This window comes from Magnolia sinica, chromosome 12, assembly GCF_029962835.1.
Source record: "Magnolia sinica isolate HGM2019 chromosome 12, MsV1, whole genome shotgun sequence".
NCBI lineage: Eukaryota > Viridiplantae > Streptophyta > Magnoliopsida > Magnoliales > Magnoliaceae > Magnolia > Magnolia sinica.
In genome coordinates, this window is record NC_080584.1 from 15,187,382 (window position 1) to 15,206,359 (window position 18,978).

Here is an 18,978-nt window from a genome sequence, read left to right on the forward strand (position 1 = left end):
CCAATATTAGAGGTGGGCCCATATGATGGACGATCCGCATCAAAGGTGGGCTCCACATGATAAGTGGTGGATATTGATGGTGGGCATCATATGATGGACAATATCATTGATGGCGGACCTCACTCGACAGATGACCGACATCAAAGGTGGACCCTACATAATGAATGGTGCATGTTAAAGGTCAAGCCATAATGATGAATGTCCCACATCCAAGGTGGGCTGCGTATGATGGACATCCCACATCAAAGTGGGGCCCACACAACGAATGATCCACATCAAAAGTTAGCCCCACACGGTGGATGATCGATAGATGTGAAGATACCAAATAAACTTGAGGAATAATTACTCATGATGTTGGACTAAACATACTTTTTACTTTCTCATTGATAAGTGTACTAATGTTATCAAACATACTTAGTGGCTGAATAAGTTTAAATTAAGAAAAGCTACTTATGGCATAAGTAGCTTATCCAATTTAACTTACTATCCAAATGCCCCCTCACTGTTAAATGGGTTGGATTGGGTGGTGGTGGGCCTTGAAGAATTTTAAGTGAGTCGTGTTAGAGGGTACTGAGTCGTGGGTTGGACTTGGGGCAAGTATTCTTGGCCCGGCTAGTAGATGGATCGGGATTGGGCTCCTCTTACCAGACCCGAACCCGACCCACCGATCGCGATTAGTTCAGTTACAAGATCCTCGGACGCGTTAGCCACTGACACGTTGACTAGCGAGACTCGCCGCTGAAGTGACGTCACCTAGTTCTGTGGGTCCCACCATGATGTTTGTTTTATATCCACACCGTCCATCCATTTGGAGAGATCATTTTAAGTTATGAACCGAAGAATGAGTCATATCCAAAGTTCGAGTGGACCCCACAACTGAAGACAGTGGATAGAGTGACGCCCACCATTAAAAGATTCTAAAGGCCATAAAAGTTTTCGATCAAGCTAATATTTGGTTTTTATCTTCTTTAATGTCTGAATGAGCTTATGAACGGGTTGGATCTCAAATAAAAATCATTTTTAACCTCAGGAAGGTTTCAACGGTGGGCGTCACTCTCCCCACTGTTTTCTATGGTGGGGTCCACTAAAGATTTGGATCTCCCTAATTCTTTGAATGATAACATAAAATGATCGCTCCAAATGGATGGACGGTGTGGATACAAAACATACATCATGGTGGGGCCCACAGAACTTGGCGACGTGACTTCATTAGCGAGTCTCGCTGCTCAACCTGTCGGTAGCTAATCCGCGTCCCAAGATTCTCCCAGATCATCGTACTATTTGACGATTGAATATGGACGGTTAATATATCTCTTTCCCTAGGGGTCCCATTTCAGCTGCAATTTGAAAAATCAATAGACCATGCCTCCATCCACTCCGTTTCACATCAGACCAACGGTCTGGATCACCGAACGGTGGGTCCCACATTTCCAAACTCAAAACACGAGTATTTATACAATCCTCGGACCCAGGATCATATAATTCCCTCCTCGAACCCTTGCTTTTGGATTTGGAGCAGAAAAGCGAACCAAAAGGATTTGAAACGGAAGCCCTCCTTTCTTTCCATGGAACGCAGAGGAGACCACCAATCTCTCCATAGTCCGCACTCTTTCTCCCCTTTCCATTTTTGCCCTCGATTACTACAGAAATTTACCAAATAATCCCTGATTTCGTGATTTGCAGACCAAACTCCTCGAATTCTGATCGAATTCCTCGAAGTCGCCATAAACTCCATCGTGTTCCTCAAAGGGCTTTATCCTCCAGGTATGCCCAAAGGAGTAGTTTTCATTCTGCCTCGATCTCTTGTTTTTGGCTGCGTTTGGATGTCTAATCGTGTCGGATTGCAATCGTTCTGTTCTTTTCAATGCTAGAGTAAAATGACGAAGTGGGTCTCGCAGAGCATATGCCAATGTGGCGCATGTGTGGGGGAATCCTTGCCATTGAGCTGGTGGGGCCCACCATGACCATGTTCTGGGCATGAAATCAGGCAGGTCTGCTCACTGAGTGAACCAGGCAATGTATGTTGATGATATGTGCACGTGTCCAGCGGACTGGGTTTGAGTCGGGTTAGGAAGTTGGTTAGTAGAAGAGTGAAATTAGGAGTTTGTTAGGTTTTTTTTTTTTTTTTGAATTTTTTTTAAAATTTTTTAAAATTTACACACACACACACACATATGAATTGTATTTAAAGGAGTTGTGCCCGGGACGACTAACCATTTGTTATAAAAGCTCGAACATTGAGTGTGCCCAGGACAACTAACCACTTGCTCTAAAAGCTCGAACCCTGAGTGTGCCCTGCTTCACACATGCCATGCCCCCTGCATTTGCCAGGCCCAATGAGGAGTCTCGAACACGAGACCTTCCGCTCTGATACCACTTTTGACGCAAGACAACTAATCACTTACTCTAAAAGCTCGAACTAATACAGCGTGGCGAATCAATTCCTTTATCTCATAGCCCAGGTCAAGCCCTTAGCTGAACCTCCTCGTGCGCCCCACTTCACATGGGTCTCGCCTCACACGAGCCACTCACCTTACATGCTCTGCCCACCTCGAGTGTGCCCCCGCTTTACATAAGCCACCCACTCGAGCTTAGTGTAAAAATGCCCCTGCATTAAGTTGTGAGAAATGAGAAGGCAACTCCGATTTTTATCCATTCTAACCCATCTCTTTGAGATATTTGGAGGTTGGCCCCTCTCAAAGTGAGTCTAATTGTCTCTTTTGTTTTCAACTAGGGAAAATGGCCCTTATAAAGAGAACTAAACATACCAAGTTGGTATCAAAGAGTGGTACCTCTCCCACGTGACATCTTTAATATGAGCTCATTTCCATTGAATTAAGACCTCTGTAGCAGCCTGATTCTTGCAGTTCTCTTTCTTTTGTTAACGATGGTAACTCGTCTTGAGGAATGACCTACTTCCGTAACTTCTTTTTTAGACAAGATGCATGCAATGTATGATGAATCTTAGTCCCTTGAGAAAGGTCTAATTGATAAGCTATTGGCCCAATCCGGTGAATGAACTGGTACGGTACATAAAATTTAGCCTGTAACTTGAATGAATGTCTCACAACCAAATAAGTTTGTCAATAGGGCTGCAATCTTAAGTACACTCAATCCCCAACTTCAAACTCCCATTTATTTCTTCTCTGATCAGCAAACTTTTTCATCAATTCTTGAGCAACTTCCAAATTTTCTTTAAGTAGCTTTAGAACTTTGTTCCGACTCCTCAACTCTTCTCCACTGCTCCCCCATGTTGTTGGACACGTGCACATATCTTAAAGTGAGGTTTTGAAGAGGTTCCTAGAAAAGTATCTACGTTGTTTTAATAGCTCTTGACCAAAGGTGTGGCATAGTTGGTTGCCTTGAGCCGAGTGGTGGTACAATACCATGTTCCTACCTTGCAAACTTACATCCCAGGCACTACTGAGGTGCAAGCAGTGGAGGAAGAGTTAAGGAGTCGGGACAAAGTTTTAAAACTACTTAAAGAAAATTTGGAAGCTACTCAAGAAAGGATGAAAAAGTTTGCTGATTGGAGATCTAAACAGGAGTTTGAAGTTGGGGATTTGGTATAGTTAGAATTACAATTGATTAAGGAGATTTTAGCTTCAGGAATTATAAGGCCGAGTACTAGTCCATATTCATCACCATTGCTCTTGGTTTGCAAACAAGACGGTAGCTAGCCCATTTGTGTCAACTATCAATTCCTGAACCAAGTCATTAGTGAAGGATAATTTTCCTATACTTGTTGTACATGAGCAATTAGATGAATCGCATAGCTCCATCTATTATCTAGAGCTGGACCTCCGATCGGGGTATCATCAGATTCAGGTCCACGAGCTCGACATTTGTAAGACTACCTTTTGAACACACGAAGGCCACCATGAGTTTTTGGTAATGTCGTTCGGGCTTACCGATGCGCCCAGCCACTTTCCAAAGTTTGATGAACAAGGTGTTCAAGCCATGCCTACGGATGTTCGTCTTGGTCTTCTTCGATGACATATTTATATATAGTTGGATGTGGGATGAGCATTTATCACATTTACGATAGGTACTATAGGTTTTAAGGCAACACTGGTTGTACGCTAAAGAATTTAAATGCTGGTTTGGAAGCTTGGAAGTTAGGTGCCTTGGCTACATCATCTTGGTCAAAGGAGTTGTTGTTGATTGTAAACAATTTCCAGCATGGTGGAATGGCCAAGACCAACCCCACCAAGGGGCTTATGGGGTTTTCTTTGTCTCACCAGTTATTATTGGAAGTTTATTAAGGATTATGGAAAAATTGCACCCCCTTTGACATCATTACTCCAAAAGAATGCTTGGAGGTAGTTTGATGAAGCTAACTATGCTTTCACTGCTCTAACATCAACTATGACTCAAGCACCGGTCCTCGCTCTTCCAGAAATTTCTAAACCTTTTATTGTGGAATGCAATGCTTTAGGTGGAGGGTTCAGAGGTGTGTAGATGCAAAATGGTCATCCCATTGCCTTCTACAGTTAGGCATTGTACGACAAAAATCTTGACCTCTCCATGTATGAAAAAGATACGTTGGCTCTCGTGGTAGCTATTCTCAAGCGGAGGCCTTACTCATTGGGTCGTAAGTTTGTGGTTTACATAGATCAACCGAGTTTGAAATTTTCTCTTATAGCAACGAATTTCTACACCAACTCAGCGTGTCTCTTCGAACTAATGGTGTATGACTTCATAGTTGAATTAAAAAATGGGAGAGAAAATAGAGCTGTTAATGCTCTCTCTAGGAGAGAAGAAGATCTAGAAATCTCAGTCATTTCATCACTTGTTGCCACGTGGGTAGAGAAAGTCCGGTTAGGGGTGGCAACTGACGCTTATTTTCAGGACCATATTAAGAAGTTGGAAGCTAGAACTCTTGATTCTTTGAAGTACTCTTTTCAAAATGGGCTGTTTGGGCCCACTTTGCCAACCCGCATCCTTATGATGTCTGAATTGCACGATACTTCCTCTTCTAGTCACTCGAGTTATTATAAAACGTAAAAGAGTTCGTGAAATGTTTTATTGGCCAAGCTTAAGGAAAGAGGTGTGGTAATTTGTCTGAGAATGCGATATTTGTCAAAGGCACAAGGTTGAGAATGTGCTGCTTCCGGGTCTTTTGCAGCCCCTTCCCATTCCTGAACGTGAACATGTGTGGTCTGATATTGCTATGGATTTTGTTGAAGGGTTGCCGAATTCTTAAGGCAAAACCGTCATCTTCGTTGTGGTGGACTGTTTATCTAAAATATATGGACATTTCACCGTAATGGTACATCCCTATTTAGCAATATCTGTAGTTAAGCTCTTTATTGAGCATGTTTTTAAATTCTATGGGATGCCCATGTCCATTGTGAGTGACAGCGATCCCACCTTTACAAGTCACTTCTGGTAAGAACTCTTCAAGTTGTAGGGTACCCAACTCAAAATGAGTCTCTTACTGGTCAAAGTGAGATTTTGAACATGTGTTTAGAAAATTATCTGCGTTGTTTTACTAGCTCTTGACCAAAGGTGTGGGTGGGTTAGCTGGTTGCGTCGGGGCGAGTGGTGGTACAATACCACGTGCTACTCTTCTACGAAGATGACACTGTTTGAAGCCGTCTATGGGGTGCCACCTCCTACCAATGTTTTAAATATCGATGATATTGGCCGATATATCCCACGATATATCCTGTATCCCACTTGTGCGATACGAAACGCACAGGTAGTGCTGATATATCCACATGTTCGATCCGATGAGCATTTTCAATTTCCGATTCTTTTTTTTTTAATCTTTTTTTTTATAAAAAAATTATTATTTAAAATTATGTTAAATCAGTATCAAAAGGTTATAAATCCATTGGTTCTTCATGTTTTACATGAAAAATCATAGAGTGGAGCTTTGATTTCGATATCCATTGGTTTTTCATGTTCTCCATATTTTTTTTTCAAAATTGTCCTTCAACCAGTCGTCAATTGAGACTAATTTTGAAGTATTTAGAAGTATTTTATGAAATGATCATCACATACATTCTAATTTTGAAATTTGATTATAGGTGGTCAGATCTAGGGAAAATTAGAGAAAATTCAAAATTTCCCAAATTTCTCTCAAATTACTTGCAATGTTGCACTCCAAACATGAAATCAAGCATGTATGAGGGCTGATATACTAATTTGTCAAGTCCTTCTTAATTTTTGAAAAATGAAAATCATTTTTTAATTAAAAATAATAAAAAGATTATTAAAATATTATTATTATTTTTTTCGAAATTTCCCCAGTTGTCAATTGAGACTAATTTTGAAATATTTAGGAGTATTAGATCAAATGATCATCACATACACTCTAAATGTTATGCATTCAATTTGAATATAGTTGCATTAGTTTAGTTAGACAACGTATAACTTAGGACCTTATACGAAGGAAACCTATTATGTGCACTTCTTTTTTGAGATGTTATGATTTAAAAGTGTGTATTATGGTCTTTTCTTAGAATCGCTGAAGTTTCATTGAAAAGTTCAACTATTTCCCAATGTTTCTTCATGTTTCCCAAAAAGCGCGATAAATTATCCAATAAAAATGATATATCCCGTGTGATAACCGATGTGTATCTGTATCCCCAGGATACGATACATAACGTGATATCGATATTTCGAACACTGCCTCCTAAAGAACGGATGAAAAAGTTTGTTGATCAGGGAAGAACTAAACAAGAGTTTGAATTTAGGGATTGGGTATACTTAAGGTTGTAGCCCTATCAGCAGGTCTCTTTGCCTGTGAGACGTTCACTCAAGTTACCAGCAGGTCTCCTTGCAAACTTATACCCCAGACGCTCACTCAAGCTTTGGGCCCCCCTCCGATAGCTATGTGGGACAAAGTAATGGAGAAATTCCAAAAGTCTCTTGCCATTTGGAAGTGCCGTTACCTATCTATGGGAGGTAGGTTAACCCTTATAAAAGCTGCTCTCTCCAACCTCTCAGTTTACTTCATGTCGCTCTTCAGATGTCCCTCCTCAGTTCTAGATAGGATTGACAATCTTAGAAGAAGTTTTCTTTGGTGTGGTAAGGAGAACCAGAAGAAATTCCATCTTATGGACTGGAAAGAAGTGTGTAAACATTATCGAGAAGGGGGTGCAAGTGATAAAAATCTGAGGATTATGAACAATGCTCTTTTGGGGAAATGGACCTGGAGGTTGGGTTTGGAAGTGGATGCTCTTTGGAATATGATCATTAAAGGTAAATATGGCTTGTCTCCAAGAGGCTGGTGGACCAAGGATTCCACTTCTTATAATGCTTCTTTCGTCTGGAGAGGCATTCTTCGCTCCAAAAAGTCAGCGATAGAAAATATCGGTTTTAGTCTGCGAAATGGAGTTGCAATCAGGTTCTGGTAGGATCAATGGGTGGGAGACACCTCTTTGAGAAGAAGGTTTCCCAGCATCTTCGTTATTGCCACAGATAATAAAAATAGCATGGTTGCTAGTCGTTTTAATATTACTTCCGTTGGTGTGGTGTGGGATATCCCTTGTGTTAGAAATCTTCATGAATGGGAGATAAATGACTACGTGGAGCTGATGGAATGTTTGTCTAAGGTGGTTCTGGATCCAACAACAATAGACAACATCGTCTGGAAAAAGGAAAAATTTGGAGTATTCTCGGTTAGATCCCAATACTCCTTTCTCGCCCCCTCACCTTCCTTGGTAGCTCAGTCCTCCCCTTTTGTTTGGAATCATCCAGCCCGCCCCCCCGCCGCGCCCCCCCCCCCCCCCCCAAAAAAAAATAAAATTCATCTACTTCGCTTGGCTGGCGGCAAAAATCTTAACCGTTGACAATTTGCGGAAGAGAGGTATGCAGTTGGTGAACATTTATCTTTGCTGTATGAGGAGTGAGGAATCAATGGACCATCTTCTGGTCCTCTGCCCTTTCATCTCCCAAATCTGGAGTGATTTCTTTATCCGGTTCAACGTCAGTGGATGTATTCCAAGCTTTGCTCCTTCTATGCTAGCATATTGACATGGTTTCAAATTGGGCAAGACTAAAACCCGTATCTGGAGGGTGACTATCCTAGCTATTTGGTGGGCCGTCTGAAAGGAAAGAAACGATAGACGTTTCAATGACGTCCACAGTTCAGCTCAGGCAGTCGGTTCTTTTGCTAAATTTCTGTTGATCGAGTGGATTGCTAATGTTATAGGTCTTAGGGAGTTTGATCTTCTTTTTTTAGGCTTATAGGTTTTCGACACTGCTATCTCAGCAACCTCGTTCTGTAAGCTTCTTCCCTTTTTAATGCAATCCCGTTACTTTTTTTAAAAAAAAATTATGGACTATATCGGATCATTCGCCGAATTGGGCCAGTAGCTTGACCTTCCTCAAGGGACTAGGATTCATCCTGTATTTCATGTATTTTGTTTTAAAAACAAGTTAGGAAAGCAGGTCATTCCTCAAGACGGGTTACCATCGTTAACAGGAGAAAGAGAGCTGCAGCCCGAACTGCAAGCCATCCTTGACCATCGGGTGGTTAAAAGGGGAAATTAGGTTGTTATAGAGGTCTTGATTTAATGGAAAAGAGCTCATATTGAAGATGGCACATGGGAGGTACCAATCTCTAGTTAACTGCTTTTCGCATTTACACCTTGAGAATAAGGTGAGTTCGAGGGGTAACGTCCTGGTTGTTAACACTGAAAAAAATTACTTAATGCGGAATCATGAAAACTCTTTGCATTAAGTGTTGTTTGTTAACTCTGAATTTGGAAAACACTCCATGATTTTTTCAGAATTTTCTCCGCGACGGAGGTCTGGCTTAATGGAGAATACAGAATGCGCTATGCGTTTCTTCTAAAAACCAAAATTGTCTTTACAACGAAGATTTCCAAATAGATTGTGTAATGCACAACCCAACTTTTAAAGTGTGGAACTTCTCTGGCCCTGCCATCCTTTTGTGTGTTAGACCCACACCGTCCATCAACTTTACAAATCATTCTAGTGCATGAGCTCAAAAAATGAGGCACATCCAAAGCTCAAGTGGACTGCGCCACAGAGAGCAGTGGGAATTGAATAACTACCCTTGAAACCATCCTAGGGTCCACTATGAGGTTTATTTGCCATCTAACCTCTTCATAAGGTCACACAGATTTGGAAGAAGGGAAAAAACAAATATAAGCTTGATCAGAGCCTTATGTGGCCCTAAGAAATTTTTAATGGTAGGCTCCCAATTCCCATAGTGTGGTCCACTTGAGCCTTAGATCTAGCTCATTTTTGGTGTAATGCCCTAAAATGGTACGGAAAAATGGATGGACGATGTGGATAAAACATATACATCAAGGTAGGCCCCATAGAGATCTTGACAGGATCGCCCGTCTCCAGCTAAGTCCTCGTTGATACCCAATCCCCGCCGATTTGGGAAACGGATTGCGTGGTGTGCCGCACACCATCGACCTCCTTGGTGCGTTGGTGTCACCAAGTCATGTGGACTCCACCATAACGTATGTGTTATATCCACACCGTCTGCCCATTTTACGAGATACTTTTAGGGCATGTTCCCAAAAGTGAGGCAGATCCGAAGCTTAAGTGGACCACACCATAGAAAGTAGGGGTGATTGAACGTCTACCATTGAAAACTTCTTGGGGGCAACATAAGTTTTGAATCAATCTAACATTTGTTTTTTTCCCTTCATCCAAGTCTTTGTGACCTCATGAACACGTTGGATGACAAATAAACATCATGGCGGGCGAAGGTTTCAATGGTTGGAATCATTGTCCCCATTGCTTTCTGTTTTGTGGTTGACATAAGCTTCTGATTTAACTCGTTTTTGGGCTCATGACCTAAAATGATGTTGCCAAATGGATGTACTATGTGGATATAACACATGCATCATGGTGGGGTCCACCGAACTTGGCACATCAACACCCACACACTACGCAATCCGCTTCCCGGATATGGGGGAGCAGGTTTAGTGGATCATGGATCCAGGGGCGGATTGGCTAGTAGCCTCATGGCTACTTTATGGGCCCACCATGATATATGTGTTTTAGCCACACCGTCCATTTATTTTTCCAGATCATTTTATGGCATGAGCCCAAAAATGAGACAGATGCAAATCTCAAGTGGACCACACCACAAGAAAACAGTGGTGATTGAAAGCCCACCATTAAAAACTTCATCAGGCCTATTGTAATGTTTAATTACCATCCAACTTATTGATTAGGTCACAAAGACTTGGATGAAGGGAAAACACAAATATCAGCTTCATTTAAAACTTTTGAGGGCCCTAAGAAACTTTTAATGGTGGGCGTTCAATCGCCACTATTTCCTGTGGTGTGGTCCACATGAGATTTCGATCTTCCTCATTTTTGGGATCATTCCCTAAAATGATATGGAAAAATGGATGGATGAAATGGATAAAACACATACATCATGGTGGGGCCACACAACACTCGTCCAATTGACATTGTCATCAGGCCATTTGCGTCCCCAGATCCACTGAGGTGGGTGGGACCCCTGATTGTGGGGCCCACTGTTATGTATGTGACTACATCCACATTGTCCATCCAGGACAACATTGAAAGCTCCTTTTAGGGCATGATCCAAAAATTGAAGCAGATCCAAATCTCAGAAGAACCATAGTACATGAAACTGTGGTAATTGACCATTAAAAATTTCTTGTGGGCCATAAAAGATTTGGATCAAGATGATATTTGCGTCTCTTTATCTAGGTTCTATGACCTTATGAACGGATTGGATAACAAAAAAACATTTCGGTGTAATGCATGAAGTTTTTAATGGTAGGGATTCCATCATGATCGTTTCATGTGGGATAGGGGCAAATGTGTCGAATTAATAGATTTCAAGCATTTCAGACATTTGTTAACAGATAGGTTGTTTGAGATTCAATATTTAAATTTCAGACTTCAACACTTCTTTCAGATAGTTACCAAACAAGTTTTCCAACTTTAGATTCAGACTTCGGATTCAGATTCTGGCTTCGGACTTCGAATTTAACAAATAGGGCCTAAGGAGTGATATGTGCATGTGTCAAGGGGTTGTTGCATGTTATTGGAATGGAGGAGTTGTTGAGTCCAATGGTATTGTTGCACGTTCGTAGGAGAGTCTAATGGGATTAGTCTCATATGTTTGAATCAAGTTAGGAAGTTGGTTAGTAGAAGAGTGAAATTAGTAGTTTTTCGTATGAATTGTATTTAAAGTGGTTGTGAGAAATTAGAAGGCAACTCTGATTTTTATCCATTCCAACCCATCTCTTTGAGATATTTGGAAGTTCTCCCCTCGAAGGAGTCAAATTGTCTCTTTTGTTTTCAACCAGAGAAAATGGTTGCTAAAAAGAAAACTGAACACACTGGTTGAGCACAGGCCATTGCTTGCTTCTTTTCAAACCATCCATTTGTCACATGCACTGTTGGCCGCTTGTTGAGTGGCCGGTCCACTCATCAAGTGGACCACACACTTACTTTTTGAATATTGACTGTTGGTTGTTTCCTTTTAGACCGTCAATTGGTCGCTTACATGTTTGGCCCACTCGAAGAGCGATCTGGCCACTGATCGAGTGGACCACACTTGCACTTTGAACAGGGCATGTCGGCTCCTTTCCTTCAAACCGTCCATTTACTAGATGCACATGTATCTCATTCCATAAGTGGCTCGTCCACTCATGAAGTGGACCACACATACTTTTTGAACATAGACTGTTGGTTGCTCCTTTCCACCCTGCCCATTTGTCACTTACAATTTTGGTCCACTCATCAGGTGGACCGCACTTGCCCTTTGAGCGTAGACCGTAGGCTGCTTCTCTTCAAACTATACATTTGCCAATTACACATGTAGCTCACTTGATGAGTGGGAACCACACAAATGCTTGGAATATAGACTGTTGGTCGATTCTTTCCAAACCGTCCATTTCTCATTAGCACGTTTGGTTCAATTGAGGGTGGCTGGTCCGCTTGTCGAGTGGACCAGACAATACTTTGAATATAGACGGATGTTGCTTCTTTTTGAACCATCCATTGTCACATGCATGTGCAGTCCACTCAATGAGGGACTGCCTGGCCAATCTCCTCATCAAGTGAATTGCACACGTATATTGAATAAGACTGCAGGTGACTTCTTTTCAAACCATCCATTTGTCACATGCATGTGTGGCCCACTCGGTGAGTGGCTGGTCCGCTCATAAAGTGGACCGTAAACATAATCAAATATTGACCTAGGCCGCTTCTTATCAAACCATCCATTTGTCACGTACACATGTGGCCAACTCGATGAATGGATGGCCTGATTTTTAGGGCCAAGGCATTAGTTGCACCTGCCCCACCCGATAAATGGTCTGGATCCCATGGGCATTTGCCATGTTGGCAGATGTGCCAGGGATTACCTCTTCAATCTTTCCTCATGCAAATTGCCTTCAGCATTTTTGCTCCTATAATGAATTGAATGGATTGCAATTCAAATCAATTGATCATCCAAACACTGCCTTATACTCACATGAGGATGCTATTCAAATTTTAGGAGCATTTGAAAGGAGACGTTACATGAACATTGTTGTACAGAGGGCCAGGCATCCACAGCTCAGTGACTACATCCATTCTGCGGTAGCCGGCCTCCAACCTTTTATTCAGAAGGTGTGTTTGGAAATTCCCACATTTCTTCGTAGTTTTGATTTTAATTAGTTGCATTCTTTATTGTTTCCGTATACTGCTCTTATATTTGATTAGTTCATCCTCTCTCCACTGATCTCTTTTTAAGAAGTTGGACCATAGTTGCAAGGAACATGAAGTGAAGTAGCAGCAGATTCAGGTGCAAGAGCGGGGATGCGTCTATTTCAAAATATAAACAAGTATAAATGGGTAGAAAGTGTGAGCAAGAGAGGAGTCCAAAGCGCAATTTGAAACGGGAGCAATTTGAAACTTAGTACGAAGGGACTTCATGTTGGAGGGGAGTGTGCAGATATCATTTGATAGAGTTGAAAGAGGTTTAAAAATCGATGAAGGGTTGGGGCAAGGGCCATAAATGGGTAAGGGTTCTGAGGTTGGGAAAGCTATGAGTAAGGTGGGGATGAGAAAAACATGGTGGGTAAATTTTAAAAAGAGAGTATATTTTGTAGTGGGGAGAGCTCACAAAGTTAGATTTTAACTAGAGTCATGGGTGGTGATTAACTGTTGGCATCTACGTTTTGATGCTCTATAGGGTGGCAAGTGAAAAAGAGGCATATGTTAAAGATTATACGGAAGTGTTGTGGGGAAAATTGGTCTTGGTTAGTCTTTCTGAAAGCAACATCAAGGTAGGAAAGGGATCCAGCTTCATGGCTTAGTGGTAGACAGACTCTGTTTCAACATTGAGATCAGGGGGATCGAGTGCCCATGTGGTGTGGGTGGGTGTGTGAGTGTGTGTGGTGTGGGTGTGTGCATAAAAAAAAAAAAGCAATATCAAGGCAACAATAGTGGTGGTGTTTTTTCACCTTATCGGCATGTTAATTAGGGGTGCACACAGGTCGGTTCGGTCCGGTTTTGGGGTGAAACCGGAACCGAACCGTTCGTAACAGTTCTAGGATTTTCAGAACCGGAACTGGACTGTTAGCACCCTAGAACGGAACCGGAATCGGACGGTGAAAACCGGTTCGGTTCCACGGTTCTGGGCTTCTTAAAATCCAGCCCAAATTGGTATAAGATGCATTTAAAATCCAACAAAAGTCATTTTTTAAGGGATGTATTGGTACTCAGTTCACGGTGTCAGTCCGAAGCTACATTCAAATTCAATTGCCTTTTGTATCACACCCAAATAGTAATTACCAGTTCGCTTCCACTTTAGGGAACTATTGGCTAAAGACATGCAACTCTTTCTATAATGAAATGCAACCCATTGACCTTAAGTACTGCTGATTCACCTAGCTTTCCAAAGCTCAACAGATAGCTTACAAGATGGATTCATACAGCGTGGACCCTATTTGCAATCCGTTTTCCAAAGGGATATGAAAGAAAATAAATTGTTAAATAAGCTCTCTATTAGCGTGTTTTCCACTTTGATCAAGGGCATTTTGGAGAAACAAACAAATTACTTTTTGGTATGAATTCTTTGGATCCACGGTTCGGATCATGGTTCGGTTCGGTTTTACATGCCCCTAAACTGGAACCGAATTGTATCCAACGGTTCTTGGAATTTTGGAACCGGAACTGGAGCCGATGCTGTCTAGAACTGGACCGATCCAATGGTTCTGGTCCGGTTCCACGGTTCTACCGGTTCGATGTGCACTCCTAATGTTAGTTGTAGACACCTCACCATATATAGGTTGTTCAGATTAGTAACCCAGTTAATCTCCCATTGAGGGTCTGGTGTTTTGACTTTAAATTTGCGGTGAGTTATCTAGTATCTATTGGCCTAAACCCATATCTCAACTAAATTTCCTCCAAAATCTCAGCAATTGGGTCGGGAGATGGGTGTAGGACCTAGCCCAATTTTGGCATAGGATCCACACCCCCCTTTTCTAGTCACTCTTTGGATGGAAGAACTAAGAACACAACCTAGAGTTAGAGACTTTGGAGATCTCTAGTTCCTAAAAGCTAAGGTGTGTGACTATTGGTTCTGGTTACTTCTAACGAGAAGCAGTGTTCGAGTTGTCGGTATCGCTACAAGTTTCGCTGGCTAGAGATAAAGATATAATATCGTTATCGCCGATAATATCGCTGATAACCGGAAATGCAGGGAAAAGGGAGGAAACTTGGGGAAAATGATGGAATTTTTTAGTGAAACTTCAAGACATGGCTAAATACACATATTTACATATTTAGGAATAAAAAATTGCGAAATGAATACATTACATAATAAGTTTTCATTTAATGGGACCCAAAAAGCATGCGATGCCATAAAAAATCACTTTAATAGCAACAAAAATGAGTTTATATATTACAAATGCAGCTGGCATACATTAATTAAGACACATAAAAGTAAATGAACTCAAAGAAAAAAACAAATATATGATTGATCCAGAACTTTCGTGGCCCATTAATTGTCAATCACCACTTTTTCCTTTGGTATGGTCCATTTGATAATTGGATGTACTTATTTTTTGGATAATAAGCTAAAATGATTTGGTATCTACACCGTTAACTCATTTTGACAAATCATTTTATGGTATGGGCCAAAAAATGAAATGAATCCAAATCTTAGGTGGACCACACCACATGAAAAAGTGATCATTGAATGACAACCATTTAAAAAATTACAGGGGCTACATAAGTTTTGGAGCAAGCAAATATTTATGTTTTCCCTTCATCCAGGTCTATTAGACCTTATGAACAAATTGGATGGAAAATAAACATCATGATGGGCCCCAGGAAAGCTTCAACGATGGATATCATTCTCACTACAACTTCCTGTGGTGTGGACCACTTAAGCCTCATATCTGGCTACATTTTGGGCTCATTCCCTAGAATAACATATCAAAATGGATGGACGGTGTAGATAAAACAAATATATCATGGTGGGCCTTACAGAGCCCTTACAGACCATCCATCTCTAGGCTCCTGATCCGCGCCAATGCAGATTTTCCCAGCAGCAGAGTTACCTGAGAACTTTCTGAGAACTCATCAAATGTGATGTGAGTCCAAAATCTGAACGGTCTAAGTGATGCAGCACTCCATGAAACTTCTATGGTTCAACTTTTGCTTTCATCTAAGACTTCAGTAGGCCATTATAAAAGAAAACAATTTTCTCCCTTGATTTGCATCATTCTTTGTTATGGCCCACCAGAGTTTTAGATCAGGGTAAAATTTGGTTCCTGTGAGTTTCATGGGATGCCACATCACATGAACAGTTCAGATTGGAGGCCCACTACACGTGTGAAAAGATGCATACATGCCTCATGTAGCCATGCCCGATGAAAAAGGACGCGGATTAGCTATATGACAGGTTGAGTAGCGAGACTCGCTACTAAAGTGACGTCACCAAGTTATGCGGATCCTATCATGATGTATGTGTTGTATCCACACCGTCCATCCATTTGGAGAGAACATTTTAAGGCATGATCAAAAGAATTAGGCCGATCCAAAACTATAATGGACCCCACCACGGAAAACAGTGGCGTGAGTTACACCCATCATTGAAACCTTCCTAAGGTCCACCGTAATGTTTATTTGAGATCTAATCTGTTCATAAGTTAACACAAACATTAAATAAGGTAAAACACAAATATCAGCTTCATTGAAAACTTTTATGGCCATTAGAAATTTTTAATGTTGAGCGTCACTCTCTCCACTTTTTCTGTGGTGGGGTCCACTAGAGATTTGGATCTGAATCATTCTTTGGCTCATGACCTAAAATGGTCTCTCAAAATGGATGGGCGGTGTGGATACAAAACATACATCATGGTGGGACCCACAGAACTTGGTGACGTCACTTCAGTAGCGAGTTCGCTACTCAACCCGTCAGTAGCACATCCGCGCCCGATAAAAAAGGGCTCCGAACCCATTTTTCATCCGAGAGACCTTGAAACCCTAGATTCTTCCCCAAATCTCCGGATTTCTCTGGATTTTTTTATTTTTTTTCTCATTTTCTTCCTAAATCAATTCCGTTAACAATCTAATAGAAGAAAGAAGAAAAGGGAATCGAGATTTTCTTTACGGTAACCTACGAATGGCGAGCTTCGATTCAAATGGCCCACCAAATACAGCTTCCAATCAGGGTAATCTATTCTACAAGTGCGGAAATCCACCCTATTGAAAGTTTCCCTCACTCTCTCTCTCTCTCTCTCTCTCTCTCTCTCTCTCTTTCCAATTTTTTCGGACTATTTCTTCCAACGTGTTTCGTATCGTTGGATTGCGATACCGACATTATCGGCCAATATATCGGCCGATATTGTGAACACTGAGTGATAACTGGACTTTTCACAAAAAATCGATAAAATCGCCGAAAAATCGGCGATATTAGGAAGAGAAACGAAAAAAGGGAGTTTCGGTGTCGCAACTCTAGCGATACCGAAATTATCGGCGATAATTCGATAATATCGCCGATAATTTAAACACTGACGAGAAGTTCCCTTGGCCTCTTCCTCCACCCTAATTCTAATACAATTCAAGCCAATTCAAGAAGAATGTGGAGATCAAATGAAGAATAACAATCCAGACCATCTGTTGTTGAAGATTAAGGACAGTCAAAGTTAGAGTGCCGAACACCAACTCGCCACAGTTCACGAGAATGTCCATCCATTCCTTTGCTCTCTCTCTCTCTCTCTCTCTCTCTCTGCCTTTTTTTTTCCTTCTTCTTTTTCTGAGTTCCAAGTAGCTTGTTGAAATCCCTTCCTATCAAAGTAGAGATCTTGTATTTACATGGCTAGGGATAGGGAATGGTGCAGAACACATTTTCTCTCTTTAACCGAGGCCCTTGCCTAGAATCTCTAATTTGTGGCTACATATTGAGTCATTTGCTGAAAATTGGAAGAGGATGCTCTTTTGTTTTTCTAGGGAAAAAAAAAAAAAACTAACAATGTTTCTAGCCACCCTTGTGTATTGAAAATTAGTTAGTGGTGAATCCTCATGTTAGCTCTTTTATCTTTTGGTAGAGTTAGCCGGTTCAAGTTTGCATTAGAGGTCTTATTCTGGATATGAGGATGGTCCAAGATTGTGGAAATTATTGACAGCAAGTTGTTTCTCCTGCAAGTCCGTAGATGTATTCTATAAGGATGGAGGGTCCCCTCCGTGTGATTCGGGGTGGGGCACTTTGGCCCCTCTTAGCAATTTCTTTTGTGTGGACAACCATGGTGGACAAAGACAAGATCCTTACTCTTCATCACCTCTAGGCGCCAATGTAGGCAACACAAATTCCTTACTATGTGTTTCATGAGTAAAAGGCTATAAATACTTTGGGTGATCTTTTTTGTAACTGCTTGTTTGCTAAGTTTATTTGGGACCGCCTTCTCAGGCTTTTGGGGTTCGATGGATCTTTCAAGGTAAGCTACGTGAGGTCTTCCGAAGTTGGGGGTGGGGTAACTTTAAGAGGAGTGAGATTGTAATGGCATGTTCTCCCATATCTTCATGTTGGGAAATTCAGAAAGAAAGGAATTGCTGGATCTGTTATAATGCAACATTTTGTTGGGAGGTTACATGAAGGATAAAAAGAATCTTATATAACACAACATCTTTGTTGGAAAAAGGTTACATGAAGGATCAAAAGTGATGTCATTTAGTTCTAGATGAGTTCTGGGTTTTTTGCAATGTATTTAGTCGCATGATACTTCTCAACAGGTGCCGCTCATTCGAACTGTGTTTTGAACTTGTGCTTCTGCTTTCTAGCTGTTTATGCTTGCTTACATTTTGAAATAGATGCTTCCACGTGTTTGCACCCGAATCTGTTGCCACTTCGCTTCATGCTCTGTGGAACAAGATATTCTTTAATATTGATCATTGGTGATGAGTAGCAAATGATCAAATTTGAAGTTCAAGAGTTGATGCAGGACTGATGCATGAACTAAGTAACATGTGAGATCAGATAACCAAATTAAGATATTTAACAAAAAAACACAAACGTTGCTATATCGATCACAAATTTCATGAAAATCAAAAGAAAATAATGCATAATCCTGGCCCAAGGTACGAACATCGTAACATAAGATCATTAAATAAAACAAAACTAGGATCTAATGGATGTAGGGACATCCAATTAGCATAGGGTATAGTCTATTTTAAAATAGGAAACCTAATACATCCTAAGGTGAAAATTAGGGTTTGGGTGATTTGCGAAAGTAGGTTTAGGGTTAGGGTTTCGGGAATGGAGGAATGTGGTTTTGATATAATGACGGTGGAAAGCTAAAAGGGGCAGGTGGGATTCACATGCGTGGCCGTGTGGTCACACGTGTGGCGTGAGAGGATCGGTTTAGGATGGTTAGGGTTTGGTTTGTGGATGGGTATGGGAAAGTTGGGTTTTGGAGGAAACGAAGATTTGAGATGGGAGAATTAAGAACCTAAAGGGAATACCTGGATGAGGAAGAAACGAGAAGGCGTGGGGATAGGATG

At 41.2% G+C, this 18,978-nt stretch overlaps 1 protein-coding gene across 1 annotated transcript in view; it reads left to right on the top strand.

Moving 5' to 3' along the window:
• Positions 1–1,502: 1,502 nt before the first annotated feature.
• LOC131220983 (DNA polymerase zeta processivity subunit) overlaps positions 1,503–18,978 on the top strand; it is a 29,726-nt gene continuing 12,250 nt past the window's right edge. Inside the window, exons 1-3 of the mRNA XM_058216028.1 lie at positions 1,503–1,599; positions 1,684–1,764; positions 12,485–12,597. Coding sequence (XP_058072011.1) covers positions 1,566–1,599; positions 1,684–1,764; positions 12,485–12,597 — 228 coding nt within the window. The 5' untranslated portion in view covers positions 1,503–1,565. The remainder of the gene's footprint in view (positions 1,600–1,683; positions 1,765–12,484; positions 12,598–18,978) is intronic.